The 22,069-nt window shown below is 43.0% G+C and overlaps 1 protein-coding gene across 5 annotated transcripts in view; it reads left to right on the top strand.

Annotated features, from left to right (window-relative positions):
- The window catches only part of CNTNAP4 (contactin associated protein family member 4), a 420,639-nt gene that overhangs the window by 346,450 nt on the left and 52,120 nt on the right, over positions 1-22,069 (top strand). For all 5 annotated transcript variants that reach the window (XR_008316516.1, XM_053297596.1, XM_053297597.1 and 2 more), the window contains one exon: positions 13,179-13,349. Coding sequence is in view for 4 of the 5 variants with exons in the window: in XM_053297596.1 (XP_053153571.1) it covers positions 13,179-13,349 (171 nt within the window). In the remaining variant the exon portion in view is untranslated. The remainder of the gene's footprint in view (positions 1-13,178; positions 13,350-22,069) is intronic.

Here is a 22,069-nt window from a genome sequence, read left to right on the forward strand (position 1 = left end):
ATTTACAATAATAATACTGATTTCTTCTGATGTGCTTTCTGTCTGACCACACTTGGCATCCTGAAAACAGAACATAAATTTCTAGTTCTGTTTTATGTTCTGTATTATATATTGCTATTCCACCTAATGGCGCAGCAGGGAAATAACCTGCCTAGGGAGCAATATATTGTTGGTTCGAATCCCCGCCAGTATGTTTCCCAGACTATGGGAAACATCTACACTGGGCAGCAGCAATTTATTTATTTATTTATTTATTTATTTGATTTTTAGACCGCCCTTACAAAATAGCTCAGGGTGGTTCACAAACATCACAAAATCAATCAGTGACCAGGCATAAAATTTTTAAAATGCAATAAAACAGCCAAAAAGTAAAACAATTCAAAACCTTATCAAAACTCGATACATTAAAAACCCTTTAAAACTATTTAAGAACACTGGAAGGCCAGGCCAAACAGGTAGGTCTTTAGGGCTCTCCTAAATTCCAATAAAGAATTCAAATTATGGATGTCTGCAGGGAGCGCATTCCACAATCTAGGATATAGATCTAGGACAAAGCGGTAGATATAGGAGGATGCTGAAAGGCACCATCGCATACTGCACGGGAGATGGCAATGGTAAACTCCTCCTGTATTCTACCAAAGACAACCACAGGGCTCTGTGGTCACCAGGAGTTGACACCCACTCAACGGCACAACTTTACTTTGCTATATATTGCACTTCACATATGCAATATATATGTGGCATATATATTTGGGACCACTGAAATGCCTGTCAGGATTATGATGGGTAAAGAGAAGATATCAAGTAGCCTATTCAGAGAAAGCCTGGCTATCTCTTTTCTTCTCTCTTCATGCCTTCCAGTAAGCCCAGATCCATCTCAGCAGACCCCTTTTACAATCCAAGCTGGTCTGCCACTTTCTTCTATCAACTTATTCTAGGCCTTTCCCAATACCGTCCGGCCCATCAGACAAGCCACTGCTGTTGCTGTGTGAAGCCCCTGCAAAGAGATAAAATGTTTGGCTATAAGAAGTGATGCCTTGAAATAGCCATTGAACCAACAACAGGCAATCCTTTATTTAATGTCAATATTTAATGTCAATATATATTTAATGTCAATTTATAACTTTATTTAATGTCAATATATAAATTTGATCAAATTTCTTGGAAGCACTGAACACAAGATATCCAATTCATCATATATGAGAGTAGGAAATTGCCCAGAACACTGCCATATTTAATTACAAAAGGGGAAGTTCCTCAGAAATGATAGGATTTGACAGGGGTTAGTAGTGAGGTAGCCAAGCTGCAGATGAGAATGAATTACTACAGTGACTAGGTATGATCCCAAGAAACTGTGAAGAACTCCAAAAGGATCTCTATAACCGGATGACTTGTAAACAAAATTCTGGTTGAAATTCCATTTAAGAAATAAAAAGTGATGGACATTGGGATTAAAAAAAAATCCTAGATTCACATGTACTTTGAGTTTTTAAAATGGAGTCATACTGGCAAGCTCACTGAAAATGCCAGCTCAGAGCAGTGATTAGAATGATCCAACAATTTCACAGAAGAGGGGTCTAACAATGGCTATTAGCCATAATAGCTGAACGGAAGCTCCATGTTCACAGCTTTTATACTGCTGATTAAAAGACGCTGCTAGTGAAAAACAGGGATGGCTGTTACCATCATGCCCTGCTTGTATTTTTTGTTAGGAGTATTTGAGTGATCATTGTTGGAGACAGAATTTTTGACAAAACAGACTTAGGCTGATCCACCAAGGCAATTCTTATTTATACTGTTACTCTTTACATGGTACATGGTGTTTAGGCACAACAAACTGAAAGGTCTGGAAACCTGATGGAAAAATTTAGAAAACATCTAACCCAGAATTTGGTTACGGCCCATTTGACCCACGAGTATACTCCTCAGGTTCTGGCCAACCTGGTGCAGATATATCCCAGTGCTGCCCACCCGCCTAACCCTGCTTTTAACTCTGGCATTAAGGCAAGGGAGTGTGCCCTTAACCCCGGTGCTGGGATTGTGTGGATGCCCAGCAGTGGCAGCTGCTGCCATCTGGGACTGGGGAAGGCAAGGATGCTAGTGGCAAAAACCACGCAGTGAATGTTACATATGAATAAGCCCATTATTTCCAATGGGCTTATGCATGCGTAACCGATGCTAAGTGATTTGAGCCACTAAAATCTAGCAGCAGCTAGCACTCCTCCCTCCTACCCACCCCAAAGAAAAGAAAACAGCCCATGGCTGGTATAAGATAACTTACAGTGTCCAGCCAGACAGGGGAGAATTTTTATTTTATTTTATTTTATTTATTTAAAATATTTATACCTCACCACTCCAGTACACTATGGCTCGGGGTGGCTCACAACAATAAAATAGAAACAATATACAATAAAAGTAATAAAATTAACCAAATTGAGTAAACAAGTTAAAAGTCAGCTTAAAAACCACAATTAGTGTAAAGTTCAAATTTGAAAAGTATTTTAAAAACTGAAAGTTATAAAAAATATTCTACCAGATATAACCAAAAATGGAGCATGAAAAGCCTCCTTAAAAAGGTGTGTTTTTAGTTGTTTTTTAAAAACACTGAGGGAACTCTTTAGGGATGGCGTTCCAAAGCCGAGGGGCCACAACCAAAAAGGCCCTGAAAAGAGGCAGCTGATCTGCTGGGAGGCAGGGAAGTTCCTGTTTGCTGACCCGGCTGCTGCAGCTTCCTCCCCCACTCAGCTACTGGACAGAATAGCTTGCTAATCAAGGCTATTTCCTCACCTCATGGCTTTGGGCACCCTGTATCACTGCCTCCCTGAATTAGACATAAAAAGGCAAAAGAGACACATGTGCACTTGTCTCTTTTGCCCTTTTATGTCTAATCCAGTGAGGCAGTGATGCAGGGCATCCAAAGGAACAATGTGAGGGAATAGCCTTGATTAGCTGGCTATTCCCTCCAGTAACAGAGCGAGGGAGGGAGGGAGCAGCAGCCACCAGAGGAGGAAGCAAGAAGTTCCCTGCCTCAGTTGCCTCTTTTCTCCCCAGGCTGGTTGAACACTGTAAAGTGTTGTTGCTTTTTAAACTACCCATAGAATGTTTCCTCCCCCCCCGTCCTTTCTTTGTGTGTGTGTGTGTGTGTGTGTGTGGTGGTGGGGCACAGTCCCCCCTCTGCCCTTTCTGACTGGCTGCCACTGGTGTTGAGGTTCCTTGCAGCCTGAGCATAGGGTTGCCAACATTCCATTGCCTGAATACGGGACACAAGGGGAGGGGAGTGTATTGGGGTGGGGTCATCTGTAGGTGGGGTCATCCTAGAAGCCTGAGTAGCAATACACTTGTAAAAACAACAACAGAACAAGCCCCATGATTTCACAAAGCTTCTTGTTCACACAGACCACCCGACTTGTTTAAACAGGCATTAAAATGTAGATTCACAGTTGTGCCAGTATGATTTAATTTCAATCAATTTCATCCAATAAATATATTTAACTTTTTGTAAATATCTATCAGTTCATCCAGAGGGTTCACATTTCATGCCTCAGATCCTCAACTGCAGAATAGTTAATGTCATTCTGCAAAAGAATAGTAAGAACTTCAGCATTTTACATAGCATTTTGCTTAAAATATTTTTAGAAAAAAAGGGCAGACCAAATAAAACCTGCACAGGATAGGGGACACAGAAACAGTATAAAGTACTACATTAATATTTAAAGTTACAAACTCCTTTATTTCTGGAAGGATTGCAAAAGTTCCATGTCAACAATGGTCTAATTTTGGAGTTGAAATTTGGTCTTTTGATCTTCTTTTAAAACTTCTGCTTATTATCTTAAGTCTGATCTTCTATGATTCTGTATTTATGCTGCCTGTAGTTTTACATGTGCATACCACATGTCTTTTTACTCCAGACCAATCTTGGCAACATGTAAGACATATTCTTGCAGTCAGCCTAGTTTTCTTGTATTCATCTGTTGTAGAAACATAATTTGTGATGGTCAAAGTATAGCAAATTTAAATAACTGGCCTTCTTTTTATACAGCCCCTCCCCCGCCTCTGCAAAAAGAAAGAAAGAAAGATGTTTGGCAAGCTTCCTTCCTCCTGTTTCCCTTACACTCTCCTTTATATGTATTCTTGCTGCTGTCTTAATTTCATGTGAATACTGATGGTTCTTGAATTAGTTACTGAGACAGAATTCCAGAACAAAGCAGTGACATTAAATTTGCAAAGGCCAACTTCTCCTGCAGCTGGGAAGATGCCAAAAGCAGAGATGGCATTCTTCAGTCAAATTTATGTAAGCCATGCTGATTTTGAAGCAATCAATATATTGGGGAATTATAAACATACAACATGTATGTTTATACATTTTACAACATTAAACATTTTCATCTTTGATACAACATTTACAACATAATACCCTTGCAGTGCACTGAAACACTAAAATTTCATTGAGGCCTAGGTTTCTTTGTAGGCTAGTATACAGGTGCTGATGATAATTTTTTTTAAATCCCTTTACAACATTCTTTAGAACAAGGAATAGCATCAATATATACAGTAGGAAAGGTTTATAAGAGCTTCCTTACTCTCATAGAAAATAGCTGCAGAATCTTTGAAAATCAAACTTAGATTCCTTGATTTCTATCCCTGTGCTTTAACTGTATTATGTTGCATACCAGATTTAATATTTTGCTTTGTTTTGACTAGAAGACCTGCCAATAAAGTTTTGCCAATTGAGGGCAGCATAAAGACTGCAAATTGTCTTTCATTAGAAGCTGTACAATTCTATTCTGTACAATAGTTCTGTACAATTCTATTGATTCACTGCCAGCATCATTTTTATCCCAGCTGGAGTTGTATACATAAGAAGTTTATGATTAATAACATAACAGTATTTACAATAGCACTCTTGCACATAAGAAACAAATTTGTGTTCTGATTCAAACACCAGAGTTCCATAATGACTTTTTACAGATATGTGGTTGTAGTGAAATACTCTTTTGTAATGAATTGGACAGCATTCAAAACCAATATTTTTTTTCTGTTTCATGCTTTCCTTTGTATCATTCTTTGTCTGCATTTTATTTCCAAATTGTCGGGAAAAGGAGTTTAATTAATGCTATTTTTGTTGAACCTTTGAAATCATGAAAGCAAATATTATATCTTACTGGATTTGACATGGTTGTACTTCTATCTATAGAAAATTGGGATTCCTTTCTTGAATTCCCCCCACCCCCCAGGAAACTGAAGCTAGACATTTTAAATAGGATCCTTCTTTAAAACATTTTTTCTTAAATAAAACAATGCTGGAGTTATATGGAAACCTTAGAGGGCATACTCCATTTTATGAACAGTAAGAGCAGGAAACAGTCTCCCCACATTAATATGTATATGCATATATGTATATGTATAAGATTAGGGAAGGAAAAGTGCAACTTTGCAGAAACAATGCACTGTAGTTACCTTACTTCATAACTAGTTATTCTATATCTGATTATAGGTGATCAGATCAGTTCTATGGTCCAGCTCTGCCAGCTACTATTAGCAGGATTATCTATGTAATCATTATCATATGACATGGCATGCACAGCGAACATGGGTAAAAAGGAGAGAGTGGAATCACACTTGCTGGCTCCACCTTCTGACTCTGAAGGTCTGAAAAGGTGCTGTTGCCTAAGCATTCTTTCAATCTACATTTCTCAGGCCTACTTCTTTCTTTCCCATCGTTAGTCACCTTGATGTCTACATTTGGAGATCACCATCTTTGGGGAGATAACATCATTGACACGATTCTCAGCCATCCATTCATTGTGTTGGAACTTTGTCTCAAGATACTGTTCATCCTTTTCTAGATCTGATCTTTTCTGTAAGAAAAAACACACAGTGGTTCCTATTCTATTCATTGGTGAGAGCTTACCTGACTTAGTGTGCATGTTGGTCAACAAGAGCTGGTTTTTTTGCACAGTGCAGATGTACACATGTAACTGTGTGGCATAAATTGCTACTACTATTGATAAGTGGAGAATAGTTAATCCAGTACAAACTTTACCCATATTCCAGGAAGGACAAAGGAGACACATTGTGCTGTGGGTGCTCAATGAATGGATGAACACTCATCTATTTTATTAGAAGGGTGGGGAAAAGAAGTGCAGGAATCCTGCTTTGAGATATGGTCTCCCCCTACCTTATGTTCCTTGCTGAGTTTTGTGTGCTATGATTGACTGCAGTGCTAATAAAAATCCTAGTCTTCGTTGTGGCTGCAAGGGTCAAAAGAAGGGGCAGGGAGGCAGAGTAACGGATACGGATACAACAGATATTTATATACCAGCAACAACAATATATATACCACCATATATTTCAGCAAGAGTTCCCAAAGTGATTTGATTGATTAAGTGCCATCAAGTTGGTGTCAACTCTTAGCAACCACATAGATAGATTGTTTCCAGGATGATCAGTCTTCAGCTTGGCCTTTAAGGTTTCTCAGTGGTGCATTCATTGCTGTCGTAATAGAGTCCGTCCACCTTGCTGCTGGTCATCCTCTTCTCTTTCCTTCAACTTTCCCCAGCATTATGGACTTCTCAAGGGAGCTGGGTCTTCGCGTAATGTGTCCAAAGTATGATAGTTTGAGCCTGGTCATTTGTGCCTCAAGTGAAAATTCTGGATTGATTGGTTCCATGATCCATTTGTTTCCTGGCTGTCCATGGTATCCTCAAAAGTCTTATCCAGCACTAAAGTTCAAAAACATCAATGCTTTTTCTATCTTGCTTCTTCAAAGTCCAGCTTTTGCATCCATAGAGTGTCATGGGAAAAACCATTGTCTGAACAATTCTAATTTTTGTAGGTGTAGGCACGTCATGTCATCTAAATAGCCTTTCCAAGGCCTTCACTGCTACCCTACCAAGTGCTAGTCTGCAGCATATTTCTTGACTGCTGGATCCTTTACTGTTGACAGTGGTTTACATAGATATAAATAAATAAATAAAATGGCTCCCTCTCCCCAAAGGGCTCAGAATCTTAAAAACAAACATAAGACAGACACCAGCAACAGCCACAGGAGGGATGCTGTGCTGAGGATGGATAGGGCCAGTTGCTCTCCCCCTGTTCAATAAAGAGAATCACCACTTTTAAAAGCATAACAACTTTTCAAGGGCAGGAGGAAGAATGAGTCACAAGAGAGCAAAGGATTTTTTCCTATAGCTCTTTTCCCACCTGACATGCACACTCTCACACACACCATTTTTGTGGTGGCAGTGTCCTGCTGATTTAATGATGATATATCCTCTATAATAAAGAGCTAAAGCATGATCCCGTGTCTTTCTTCAGCCCGTGTCTTTCTCGGCTGTTCTGGGCATGCGCAGAGCGCATGCCCAGAACGTCCAAGAAAGATACGGCTGCAGGGACACGGTGGCCATGTTGCAAAGAGCGGGGATCAAAGAACAGGCTATGGGGAGGGCACAGGCAGCAGCATGGAGAACGGGAGGGCAGAGGCGGCTGCGAGGGGACTGGGAGGGCAGAGGGGGCAGCAGGGGGAGAAAAAACGGAGGCCATGTTGCAAAGAGCGGGGATCAAATAACGGGCTACGGGGAGGGTAGAGGCGGCAGCCGCAGGCCCAGCCCAGCCGATAAAAAGGAGGAAGAGAATAGATGACTTAGGTGTGCGAACTGGATCCTGACTCCCCCGCCTCACCTCAATGTGTGTTGCTCAGCAGCAGGAAAGAGAAGCAGGCAGAACTCAGCGAAAGCGCCGCGCCTGCCTGCCACACACGTGTGCGTAAAGGCGGCTGGACACGACGCTTCCCCTGCTGGCTGCACTAAGCGGGTCGGGACGGCCGCCGTGCCTTCTTCGCTCCCCGCAACTTCCTGCCCGCCTCTTCTAGCCAGAGAGCCCGAGCAGCTTCCGCGCCCTAGCTCAGCCTGCAGAGGCGGTCGGGCTCCTCCTGCAGTCGCGTTCACGAGCAGGGAGTCCCTGGGTCCAGGCAGGGCGGCGTCAGCTGAGTGGCCACCATGGGGCCGCCGGAGCAGGCGCTTCAGCTGTGCCTGGAGCAGCACCGCTACAGCGCGTCCGGGCTCTCGCTGTTGGAGCCGCCACTGCAGCTCAACTGGGCTTGGCTGGTGGAGTGCAGTCCAGGCACTTCAGCTGCGCCAAGCTCAGGGGCTCCGAGAGGGAGGGCTGGGGGGGTCGGCGCGGGATGCTGCTGCTGCGAGCGCCACTTCTTCGTCCTCCTCCTGCAGCTGCAGCGCCTCCGCCTGCCCGCCCGCCTCCTGGGCCGTATCCCGACCGTGTCTGTGAGGCGGACACAGCGAACAGAGCCCGGTAGCTGGTCTGAGCGCCAGGAAGGGTGGCCGGCTGGGCTGGGCTTGGCTGCCGCAGACAAGACTGTGCTGGCGGCTGGAAGCTCTGCTCTTTGCCCATCTACCCACAGAAGAAGCCCGCCTTGCCTTCGCCGCTCTCTCCCCTCCTGTCTCAGGCCCGAGGAGGAGGCCCGGTCCAGGCCAGCCTCCTGCTGCCCCACGCTGGAGGGAGCCCGCAGGCAAGAGTGGAGCTTGAGAGGCAAAAGAAACAAGGAGGGAGAGAGGGAAAGTAGGAAAGAGAGAAGAAAGGAAAGAAGGAAGAAGAAAGAAAAAGGAGAAAGGAATGAGGGAGAAGGACAAAAAAAAGACAGAAGGGAGGGAGGAGCAGCCAGCCCCAAAGAGCGAGCCCGTTAAAGAAAGAAAAGAGGAAAAGAGAAAGAAAACAGAAAGATGGGAGTGAGAAGAGGTGGAAGAAAGGAAGGAAAGGAGAGAGAAGGAGAGGGAGAGAGAAGGAAGGAAAGGAAACAGAGGAAGAGGGAGAAAAAAGGAAGGAGAGGAGTGAAAGAGAGAGAAAGAAAAATAAAAAATGAAAGGAGGGTGAAGGAGAGAGGGAGAAGGAATAAAGGAGACAACCAAAAAAAAAAAAAGGTACTAGCGCCCGTTATTTTAACGGGCTTAAAAATACTAGTTACTCCATAGAGGCTATTGCTATGCTAGGGTATCTTTGGGATTTGCCAGCACTCGGAAATTTAGAAGTGCGCCTATTCCCACCAGTGAGTATAACTCAAGGATTAGATGTCAATATCTTTTTTTAAAGATATGAGATTGTGCTTAAACTAGTTAAGGGCACTAATAGTAGCTGCAGAATATCTTCATTTAATGTAGAAAGTGTGCCTACAAATTCTAAAGTCTGCACTTTAGAATCTTTCAAGGATAATAATCTGAAATGTTTAGTTAAGTGGTGTTATTGTTGTTGGTCATGGTATGCACATTCATTCCTTGTTTTCAAGTATCACATGACATCAGACAGGTTTGCATGTGTTTGTAGTACTTCAAAGCCTACGAAGCCTATCTGTGGCTTTGTATCCTACAACAAGTAGTAAAATGAATTCATCATACGCAGCAATATATTAATCATATTGCCTTCTATGATTAATATATTCTCCCAGGTATGCATCTACCTGCTGATGTGATATACAGTCTGATGTGATACAGTGTGTTAAACTGAAGGCATTTAGACAGATGGATCATTGGCATCCTTATCTAGGGATACTGGGGAGACCAAATATTATCTGTTATTCAGTAGACAGTGAGAATATCACCCCATTCTCATGTAACACCAAACCGGAGTTGAATAGGGCAGAGGTTGGAAATTGTCTATGTTTGAATGCATGAAACAGCAGTTTCACAGCAAAAGCTGCCTGCAGTTTCCCTCACCAACTCGAATTTGAACCTTTGGTTTGTAGTGAGCTTTGCTGCTCCAACCTCAGGTTTGAAGGCAATAGTGTTATGTCTGAATGCAGACACCACCATAACTGCGGCTTCTTGCTATTTCTGGAGGCAAAATCATAGAGAGGATAGTTTAGTGTCCCAGGACAGCTTTGCTGGGGTCAGCCATCATAAGAGCATCCTTGGTCACCATGGACCAGACCCCAGGATCCTTTGCCCTCTCTCATTTACATATTCCCTCCTAAGATGTCCTCATGATCCATTCCCTAACAGAAAAATAGTGTACCTCTGCATGCCCCCATTGCCAGCAATTGTGCTTGTATGAGACTGTTTTGGAGCGGGGTTCTCATGACAAGGACGGTGCAATTTCTGTCAGGAGAAGGACTTAAATGCCATGTAAAGGGATTTAAATGCCCTTTCCCTGCCAAGGGCAGGCAGTTCATTCATTCTAAAAGTGCACAATCACGCTTGGTATGCCCCCTTGACAATCATGTCCAATGGCTGCTTCAGTTTACCCCTGCTAACTGAGCAAAGAGACACCATTCAAAGTGGTGCTTATCTTATATTTAGCAGGGGGAGAGCAACTGGTCTTATCCAGTCCCAGCACAGCATCACTACAGTGCTGGTGCTGGTATCTGCCTTGTGTTTCCTTTTTGATGGTGAGCCCTTTGGGGATGGGACCACCTTATTTATGGTGCCCCCCCCCATGGAACCACATTGAGAACTTTAGTTGAAGAGTGGTATATAAATATTTGTTATAGTAGTAGTAGTCCTTGCAGACATTCTGATGCCTTGCCCACAGTCATAGGAACATAGGAAGCTGCCATAAACTGAGCCAGACCATTGGTCTATCTAGCTCAGTATTGTCTTCACAGACTGGCAGCGGCTTCTCCAAGTTGCAGGCAGGAATCTCTCTCAGCCCTATCTTGGAGAAGCCAGAGAGGGAACTTGGGAACTTCTGCTCTTCCCAGAGTGGCTCCATCCCCTGAGGGGAATATCTTACATAATGCAACAGTGGTGGACCCTGCTTAGCTAATGGGACAAGTCATGCTTGCTACCACAAGACCAGCTCTCCTCTCTACAGTCTGACAATGAGAGTGCTACAGAGCTTGCTGGGATGTGCACTTGGCAGACTAGGAAGAGGGAGTGGCTCCCCTGCCTTCAAACCTGAGTTTGCTGGACTATGGTTTGACAAACATCTGTGATGTGATCCATGGTTATAAAAAAATAAATGTAGGTTTGGGAACCTCTGATATCACATTACATGTGAATGAGGCCTAAGTTTCTAAGTCAAGAAGTAGACTGGAGAGCACACCCAAGAACACACTAGTAGATTGGAGAGGAGCATCTTTCTATCAGAGGCACATTCCTCTCTGTATAGTACAGTATATTCTTAGCGGCAATGTATAGTACTCAAGATTGCAGGTAGAGTACCTCTGTTGACAAGAGTTTCATACAGATGTCAAGTTTACAAAATAAGACAGCTTTGCATGGCTCATGAGCAGGTTAGAAACACTGGCTTTTCCTTTTCAGCCAGTCACTATGCTTGAGAGAAAAGAAATGTTTTGCATCATATTTCAAAGAGAATTGCTGATGCCATTTCTATATTCATAATTGTTTGAGAAATGGAAAGTGCCCTACAGGCCATTGCTTGGTTAATGCTTTTCATTTATTATGTAAAGTAGACTATCACATCAGCTCAGTCATCCTGCCTTCCATTTTCTAATGTAGGTTGTGGAACAGAGTTTCTTTCTGCACCTGCAGGAAAAAATATCAATGGATTCAATGTCCATTTTGGTCTAAACTGCAGAAGCATTATTTGAAGGAGCTGCAGCTCTTGTCAGTTAAAGACATTTCTGAAGCTCCGTATTGTTTTGCTGGAATATTTGGAAGAATTCTACAGCTATTGGGCCAGTGAAGGAGGACAACTACTCACCAACCACCTTAGACTACTGCATCTGTCCTAGGACTTTTCCACATCATAATTTATTCTGTCTCTTTTCAAGCTCCAGCCTTTCTTAGCAATGAGCTTAGGTTCTGGAGAAATTCATTGTCTTGCTTGGTGAGTTTCAGCACTCCAGCCAGACATGAAGCACCTTTCTCCAGCTGTTTTTGGAGCACCTCCTTTTGACCAGTGCTTACTTCCCTGTTTCTTTTCATGACCACTTTTGAATACATTTGAGAAAGGATTAGGAGAATGCTGCAGCTGAGATGAGAATGAGGCAGTGCAACAAATTACAATTGCTGTCAAAAATACCAATGCAAATGCTGATGTCAGTTACACAGCTTTAAACACCTCTTGTCTTTATAGGCTGGAAATTCTGAATCAGGGTCCCCAGATGTGTATGCTCAGGTGTTTAAAGATGCATAGACTCATACAGTATTCACATGTTATGTGTCATCTGTGAAAAACACCCGTATAAGTTCAATGTTACCCACAGCAATCAAAATGTGTGGAGCCATCCTGATAGGAGATATAGAAGAATCTTTGACAAGAAACATTTCGGAACATGTGCAACTAAATATGTATACATAGGAAAGTATAAAGTGACCTTGTACAGAACAAGGTTTAATTCACCTTGTAGTTACATGTTCTGTTTTATGTTATGCTACATTTTCTCCTGGGGCCGTCTTGTTAAACACTGCACAGTGTTCCTGACCATAATTGGTACCTGATGTTGACAACATTTTAACAATTAATTTAGATACCAGTTCATTTTGAAAACTACTTATTTCAGAAATTCATGGAATTAGCAAGAGAAAATGCATTTGGCATTCACTGGAAGATATTGAGTGCCTAATTTGATTTGGAAAGCAGTAGAGCTTATGAAACTGACAGATACAAGTGTTAGGATTTAGCAGAAATAACAAGGTATATTTAAATGTTCAGCCCTGTGTCAAATATATGCTCCCTGCTCCTGTGTTCTATTAAAAATATATGAGGCAAGAACAATGTTCAGTAAAATGCCCACTAACTATGAGACAGACTGGTTACAAAGCAATGGGTCTTTCAGCTAACATTACTAAGCAGAGGTGCTCTTACCCCTGGGGGCCCCCCAAATCCTCTTTAATCTGTCCTGGGTGGTATGGTCATCTGGTGGAACATGATGATGCTTAATTTGCAGGGGAGCGGTGGTCTCTAAAGGTCTTTAGGTCCAGGCACCAAAATTCCCTAGGTGCACCTCTGTTGCTAAGTAGTGGTTTTACTGTTAGTAGAACAGCCTAATGGCCCAATCATGCAGTGGAAGGTACCCAGAATTGTATCAATACACAACACATGTATGTACTGCAGTACTCCTAGAACTCTTGATTCGAAGTATCTATTCAATTACAAAACAAGAGAGTCAGAGAAGGTAGTCCTTTTAATAATTACTATATTGTATTGTTTGTTTTTAAATACAACGGATCTGCAACAGTGTGTTCTGTTTCCCCCTCTCTAATTAGGAGAGTTTTGGAATGCAGCCTCCTTCAACACTGAGGCCTCATATCTTCATTTCCCCACTTTTCATGGAGAACTTAGTGCAGATGTGTCATTTTTCTTTAAGACTACGGCATCCTCTGGTGTGTTTTTAGAGAATCTGGGAATTAAAGACTTCATAAGGATAGAACTGCATTGTAAGTTAACTTTAAATAAGATATTTCTGTCTTTTTGGTTTTAGATTATTCATTCTGCATAGCATTACAATGGCTTGGTTCTTAAAGCTATAAAGGCACTTGATGTAGTTTTAAGAACCAAAATTAAATTGTGTCCAAATGATTTGTAAAGCTTGTCCAAAGTGTCTATGGCTTGTCCAAATGGTTCCCATCAGTGTATGTGTGTGTATCAGAGAGAGGGAGAAAGAGAGAGAGTACTGTTCTAGCATTTTCAGTTTCCATAGTGAAAAGGCTAACAGGAATCCAACTGGACTGTGCAATCTGCATGAGTGGCATCTGGTTCTTACCACAGAGGTGTCCTACATTTTCCCAGGACCCACTGTATAACTTCCAGTTGAAAATAACAGCACCAGACCAGCAGCAAGAGAAGCCAATACCTAGACAAGCCCTATGGGGAGATGGACTAACTCAAACTAACTCATGTCCATTTGTTTTTCTGGAAATAAAAATTAAATATTTTGTTCTGATGCAGTTCTGATATTGTGTTTATTTTGGACAAGGCATAGGTATACTATGTCATATAATATTTCTTAATTTTTTTTAGTAAGAAACCAAATGTGTAACAAAAATCATGCTTGAGTTGGATCCCTATTCTGCATGAATCTTATGTTTGCTCTTTATCCAAGCCACTTCAAGTAGTTCTATTTCTTTGAAAACACAAGTGTGCATGCAATTTATTTCACTGAAAGAATGCAATTTCAGGCATTTCTTTAATGAGGAAATGACCATTTATTTTTCCAAAGTTGGAAACATTGGCACCTGCTAGGAGACATGGGAGACTGGTGGGGAGGGAGGAAGAGTATTTCATATAGGGGCAAATTAGAGTAAACACCAAGCTCCTTAGATTCCAAACACTACAAATTACCAAAATAAGCAGAAAAGCAAATTCCCTTTCAAATGCTTTCAAATGCTTCTACATGTAAGCTTTAAAATGTAGAACAGTTCTACAAACCCTCAGATTTTCATTGAAATGGCTGCAGAAATGAATTCTGTTCAGGTGTTGTGCTCTTCAGTGACAGTAAATACCCGTAGGCTCAGTAGGTTAGTGTCTGCTAACTACACACCCTGTTGCATTGACTAGACAAGTCCCAATCATCTTCATGTTCTCTTCAGCATTTGTCCACAGAAACAAGGGCTGAATGTGTTCAAGGTTCTTCTCAATGATGGGCAGAAGCCCCTCCCAATGTTTATTGTATATCTTCCCAGGTGTGTAGCTAGCTGTCATGCTGGCAACGGGGAGCATGACTAGCAGGCACAATTCTCTTGCACTCCTTACCTGTGCTTTCTCTGGAGAGCATAGCATCTGAACTACAATCTTTTTCTAGTCATCAAAACTTTTCACGGAAAATGGCATATGTTTGCACACTTACACAGATGTCATCATTTCCCCCTTTTCAAAAGGTCTCAGAATAGAAGCACACACAACAAAACTAAAAATGCTTACATTTCTAATTTTTTTCAGCATTATATAGAAGATAAATCATGTAAGTCTGGAAAACCAAGCATGCAGCCAAATTAATTTTGTCACTTTCCTCTGTAGCGAGCAGTTGTTTGGTTATCCACACACATGGAATGCACGATAGCTGATACACTTTCATTCATATTGTCCTCCAAATGTGAACAGTACAAATAAAATGGATGCACTCTTCTTCTAACATTTTGCCATATTAAAAAAAGAGTATTATTGCATTGCCTTCTGTTACAATTATGTGAACTGCCATAAAATACAATGATGCAGTAGCCTCAGAGAGTCATGAAACCTGAAAACAACAGTACACTGATTTTTAGTGCTTTAGTGAGGAACCATCGAAGCTATAATGAGAGCCTTATGGGATGCTGGTGTTCCAAATTCAAGAAGCTGACACAGCAAATGAACAGTGGGTTCAGGAATGGAAAAAGACATCTGAGGAGTAAGTAAGGTACATGAATAGTGATAAATTGAAAAAGATAGCAGTTTTATTTGTCATATCCAGTGCTATCTCATACATGGTCATTTCCCATGGTGACAGCCCCAGGATTGCTAGCTAAACCTTAGATATGTCTATTTAGAAATTCATTCTAATTTCCCCCAGGCTCTTTATTTAAGTATCTGCATTGCTCAGCCTTTCTGAGGTGTGTGTTTGCTCACTAGAGTGCTGCATGATAGAGTTTTCAGAATAATTGTTTGCACCTTTATTTTGTGTGTGAAATGCATCATTGTATGAAACAGCTGAGGAGATGTACTTTGGCATTTGTGACACAATCCAAGTGTCTAGAGGAAGTTAACTCTTCTCATCTACACCACAGCTTCAATATCTGACATACTTAGTCTTTCAAACCATGTTTTCTAGGACTGGGAATGAGAATTTGCCTTACACACATCTTCCTGCCTTGTTTGTCTTCCCTTTGTCCAAGCTGCTTAACACATTACTTCCTGGTCTAATCAAGCCTCTCAGATAGAGGCTTATCTAACGAGTCAGGAGGACATCAAATGAGGTACATCTGCCTCTGGTTCCTGGCAGCTCCATTTGCGTGTCTCATCCTGCCTTGGTGCTGTGCTGCATGCAGGCTGGCCATTTGTCTGGTTGAGATTAGGGTTGTGCATTTTGTTTATTTTCTGTTTTGTTTTTGGCCCAAATCCGAAAAAACCCCATTTTGTTCTTTGTTCAAAATTGCAAAATCTGAATCCAAACTGTTTTGGATTTTAAAAAATGCCCCCAGGGCAAAAATAATGTGTGAGGGTGGTAGTGCCCAATGGATGGAAGCTACCACTCAAATTTCAGAAGAATTAGGCAAAGGGCTGGTTTTGGGTGAATTTTTGAAGTTTAAGATTTTTCCCATAGGGAATAATGGAGATTTCAGCAAAAGTATAGCTTCACGTTCGGGGGGGGGGGAAGGGGTGGCCCAGAGCAGAGTAGGCTGGGTGGTAGTGCCCAGTCGGGGCAAGGAAGCTGCCAGAATTATTTCAAAGGAATTGGGCAGAGGGCTAATTTTTAAAGATTTAATGGAGTTTGCACATCTTTAAAATACTTTCCCATAGGGAATGATGGAAGTTTCAGCAGCCCCATAACTGCACTTCGGGGGCACCGCAGTGGGGTAGAGCACATAGGGTTCTGTTGTTTCTGAGATGTTTTGAGTGTAGATTCTCTGGTAGCATATGGGAGTGGATTCATGGGTTATTGTTGAAAATCTCATATGCCACCAGAGAATCTACACTCAGAACACCTCAGAAACAACAGAACCCAGCACCCCATGGGTAAGCAACCCATGGGGGTGGTTGGCACCCTATGTGCGCTACACTACCACTCGCTCCCAGCCACCCCAGCACCCCCCAGGTGGAGTTATGGGTCAGCTGAAACCTCCATTATTCCCGGCGGGGACACCTTAAAGATGTGTAAACTTCAACAATTCCTAAGAAATCAGCCCTTTTCCCAATTCCTTTGGAATCTGGGTGGCAGCAGGCACCCATTGGGGCACTACCACCTGACCCACTCTTCTTCCCCCAAAGCCCCCTTTCTGCCCCAAATCCACCCCAAATAACATCAACATCACACATCAACAACAACAGCAGAGCTTTGCAGATTTCCAAAGGTCATGCACAACCTCACACACACACCCCGAAATGCAATTGATCTACATTCAACAGTGTAAAACAACAACAAGGAAATGCACACTGCCCCTCGCAGTTTGCACACTGCCCCACTGGCCAATGAGGGTAAATTTTGCCCTTAAATTTCCTTAAAATGAATGAGGAGTCAATTGCCAGCAGATTAGCCCATGCTTTCGCTTGCCAATCTGCAGGCTGGAAGGGCCGGAAATTCAAACAGATGTCAAAACTCAAAATGGAGACTGAAAGACTTTTCACGATTGCAAAATGGAGTTCTGAAACAACAAAACATTTTGTATCTGAAACAGGGATGTTTTGTTTCGGCTACAAAATTTTCTGTTTTGCGCATTGGGTGTTTTGTTTTGGCTACAAAACAACTGAAATGGCCTGTTTTGGGCACAAAACGTTTTGTATCTGAAATGAAACACACACCCCTAGTAGAGATGCATAAGCTGAGCCCTGGCAGCTGTGCCTGATATATGGCCACCCTGCAGGTAGCATGGCTCTAATTAATGCTGGAGCAGATTGAGATGGGAAAGAGAGGAGCAACCAGAGCTGCCAGGAACCAGAGGCAGCTGTGACTCCCCTGTCTTGGTAGGATGAACCATAGTAAGGCTATTCACATGAGCAGCCTAGCCCAGGTTAGGGCAGCCTAGCCTGGGCTAGGCTGCCCATGTGTAGCATCAGGAGTGAGGCTGCTCCGGGCACTGCCCTCCCTCCAAACCCTGCTTTTTATCCCAACCTTTAGCTGAGGTTAAGGGCACAAGAGCACTCTTAAATCTGGCACCGGCGTCCGTGTGAATGCTTGGGCTGCTTGCAGCCCGAGCGGACACAGAGATGGGCACATAGAGCACCTGTCTCCAGGAGGGGGATCCCCCAATGAACTGTGCTCAGCGCATGGTACACTATGGTATTCCCGGAGGCTGGGACACATCCCAGTCTCTGGAGATCTTTTGGAGTGTGGTCCACATAGGAAGCCGCCATATACTGAGTTGGACCATTGGTCTATCTACTCAGTATTGTCTTCACAGACTGGCAGTGGCTTCTCCAAGGTTGCAGGCGGGAATCTCTCTCAGCCCTATCTTGCAGAAGCCAGGGAGGGAACTTGAAACCTTCTGCTCTTCCCAGAACAGCTCCATCCCCTGAGGGGAATATCTTATAGTGCTCACACATCAAGTCTCCCATGCATATGCAGCCAGGGCAGACTCTGCTTAGCTACGGTATCAAGTTATGCTTACTATCACCAGACCAGCTCTCCCAACCAACGTCCAATGACCATCTGAGGGGAAGGCATGTTTGGTGTAGCCTCCCCCCCCCACCACCACACTTGCCTGCTCTGCCTCCAGCCGTGTGAATAACCTTAGTATGTCAATTGTACATCCAAACCAGAAAACTATGGCTTAAATAAGCTTCCAGATAGGTTTGCAATCTTGGTTTGATGGGCTTGCTCTAACCATAGTTTGCCAGTTTAGTGTAATGGCAAACTATTGTTTGATTAGGTTTGGAAGCAGTTCATTAATACACAGATGTGAGAGAAGAATGAAGAGGTGAGGGAATCTAGCCATGACTCATTCTTGATCCTCCAGACTATGAGTTGGAGGATTGCTCAAATGCAGCCATGATCAGAAAGAAAGAAAAATAGATTTACTGATGATTCCCAGCTCCAATTTACTGTCAATTTCCTTCAGGTGCCACCAATTCATAAACATTTCGGTAAACCCCATAAGAATGAATACAGAAGCATTCTATAGGTGCAGTTCATAGATTTATTCCTAGTTGCTTTAACATATTTGCCTTTTAAAACCTATATAAAGTAAAACTACAACTGTTAGCTCAAGTTCAGACTTTATGATTTAAAAAGACAGATTGCAATACACTGAATATTTGATATTGTTGTGTGAAACCATTTAAATAAATCATATTCACTTCTAATGTATTTGAATGCAAATTGCCAATTTTCTCTTGACTGCTTATTAATTTTTCAAAGTCACTTAACATTTTGTGGTTTAAAATTTGAGATGCTAATAATAAATAACAATTAATATGTCAAGTTCAGGATACCGTTCAGTATGGCAATATAGTAGAAATGATTTAAATTTCATTATGTCATTAATAATTGACATCACATTGTTGCTAATACAGAAATCATTTCATTCTGCTATTTAATTTTTCACTTCTGGCTTTTTAAAGCTGCCTTTTCCCAGTTTTTGGACATTTAAGCTTCTTTCCCATTTTATTTTTATTTTTATAATGTGATGAAAGAATAAACCCAATAGAGAAGTGGGACTTGCTTCCAACTATGCTTGGAATTGAGCTGCTAGGCTACTGCTGTTTGTGCAATAGTGTATACATAAGTCCCATCAATGCCAACTGGCCATAGACAAACAGAATATTTATTTATTTATATTTATTTATTTATTGTTGCATTTATATACCACCTTCCGTTAACAAGCGAGAGGCTAGTTCGCTTGCCTAAATCATTCTCGCCCAGGTGAAGAACAAGAATGTCCGGCCCAGGAAAACTACCTAAATGATCCTATATGGCTGGGAGCAACTGGTTCCACACCATACCCCGTAAACCCAACCAGTAAACTGAGACCTGTCTTCCCAAATCAAGTTGGGTGCCCCACTGGCTGGCTCTCTTGAATGCCCAAAAGACCAACGAATGGCCGCAGATCAGGACACGAACAGAAGCCGCCGCTCTGCCAGCACCTGCCAAGAAAATAAACTGGTCAGATACCAAAGCTCCGACCCCACCTAGAGCACATAGCGCCATACTGCCTTGGACCTCCAACGGCCAATCCTCTGCACCTTTTCCTCCTTAAACCCCAAACAGCTAGCCATGGTAGCTGCCCCAATATGAAAGGAATGTAATGTCAGCCCCAAGGTTGCGACACCAGCAGTTGCCAATGCCCTCTGCAACACTGCCAGGAACTGATATTGGGTCAGGGAAGCCCCGCCCTCATGAACAAAAAGGGGGCCCCCTTCATAGGGGCCCATTCCAACATACTGTTGCAAGCCCACCACAGGGCAAAGGGTAGAATCAACGGCTGCACAAAACCTTACCATATGCCCCCTACCACACTGGTCCGTCTTGGAGAAGCGCAACAGAATGCGTGCCTCCCCATCTCCGAAGGACAGATCAGTGAAACGCTAGCACCGATCTGTGGCTGAAAACCTACTCCGAGGTAGCAACTCCCCAAGCCGAAAAGCCCCCAAAAAGGCCACCAGAGCTCGAAAAAGGCTGACCTCCCACCCGAGACCCACAGCACCCTTGCAGCTGCCCAAACAAAACAGTCAGCAGGTCCAAGGTGAATGGCTGTCTGTGATCCTTTGCTGGAGGAAGTCCCCTAGACCAGCCCTCCAGCATCCGCTTAACCCTGGGGTCACCGGTACAATCTCCAACCCCCCGTGCCTGCGTCACAAAGGACAGCGCTGATACATAGCCACCTAAAGTGGACACGGCCTGACCCGAACCCCGCAACTGTACCAAAAACTGCAACAAATGAACAACTGGCACCGGCCAGACTTCCTCAAGCACCTCCTTCCTCCTGAAGCCTGCGAAGGCCGCTATCTTGGAGGCATAGCTCGCCCTCGTACTGGGTGCCAATGAAGCAGCTATAGCCCTCTGTGCCTCTACGTGCCAAGGTGCCAAAGTACGACTGGCATGGGTTCCGGGTGTAGAGCTGACTCTGGCGCTACCTCCCTGAACCTGTCCACCTGAAAGCGAGATAGGGCATCAGCAATATCATTTTGAATTCCCGGAACATGGCATGCCACAAACAGAATATCAGCCCTAAGGCACTGAAGGACAAAAGCCCTCAACAACCCAGTAACCCGCAAGGAGCGAGATGTTTGCGAATTGACAACCTGCACCACCTCCTGGTTGTCACACCAAAACTGGATCGTAGAGTTGGAAAACTCGACGACCCAACTATGGACCGCCACTACAATGGGGAAGAATTCTAAGAAAGTTAAATCCCTAGTTATAGCTAACCGCACCCACTCTGCCGGCCAACGGGCGCCACACCAACGACCCCTAAAATACAAACCAAAACCGATCCCACCAGCAGCGTCCGAGTGGAGTATACAGTATACTGTGCTTGATTGGCCAGCAAACTGGCCTGACCTGACCCCATAGAGAATCTATGGGGCATTGCCAAGAGAAGGATGAGAGACATGAGACCAAACAATGCAGAAGAGCTGAAGGCCGCTAATGAAGCATCCTGGTCTTCCATAATACCTCATCAGTGCCACACCGCATTGAGGCAGTAATTGCTGCAAAAGGGGCCCAAACCAAGTACTGAATACATACCATGCTTATACTTTTCAGAGGTCCGATATTGTTCCATTCTTCAATCCTTGTCTTCTTGGTTCCATGTAATATTCTAATTTTCTGAGATTGTGGATTTGGGGTTTTCATGAGCTGTACGCAATGATCATCACAATTATAACAAATTAAGGCTTGACTTATCTCGCTTTGCATGTAATGCGTCTGTCTCATATATCAGTTTCACCTTTTAATTTCCATTACTGAAATTAATGGACTTTTGCACGATATTTTAATTTTCCGAGTTTCACCTGTATATTCAACTTTAGTATATATTCAAGTATATACTGATGGGATCTGAGCTGTCGGTGACTGACCAGGAGAGGGATCTTGGGGTCGTGGTGGACAGCTCGTTGAAAGTGTCAACTCAATGTGCGGCAGCTGTAAAAAAGGCCAATTCCATGCTAGGGATCATTAGGAAGGGGATTGAAAATAAAACTGCTAATATTATAATGCCCTTATACAAAACTATGGTGCGGCCACACCTGGAGTACTGCGTACAATTCTGGTCACCATATCTAAAAAAGGACATTGTAGAACTGGAAAAGGTGCAGAAGAGGGCAACCAAGATGATCAAGGGCCTAGAGCACCTTTCTTATGAGGCTAGGCTACAACACCTGGGACTATTTAGTTTAGAAAAAAGACGACTGCGGGGAGACATGATACAGGTCTATAAAATCATGCATGGTGTGGAGAAAGTGGATAGAGAGAAATTCTTCTCCCTCTCCCACTAGAACCAGGGGTCATCCCATGAAATTGATTGCC

The sequence above is a fragment of the Hemicordylus capensis genome, chromosome 2, assembly GCF_027244095.1.
Source record: "Hemicordylus capensis ecotype Gifberg chromosome 2, rHemCap1.1.pri, whole genome shotgun sequence".
In the NCBI taxonomy this organism is placed as follows: Eukaryota; Metazoa; Chordata; class Lepidosauria; order Squamata; family Cordylidae; genus Hemicordylus; species Hemicordylus capensis.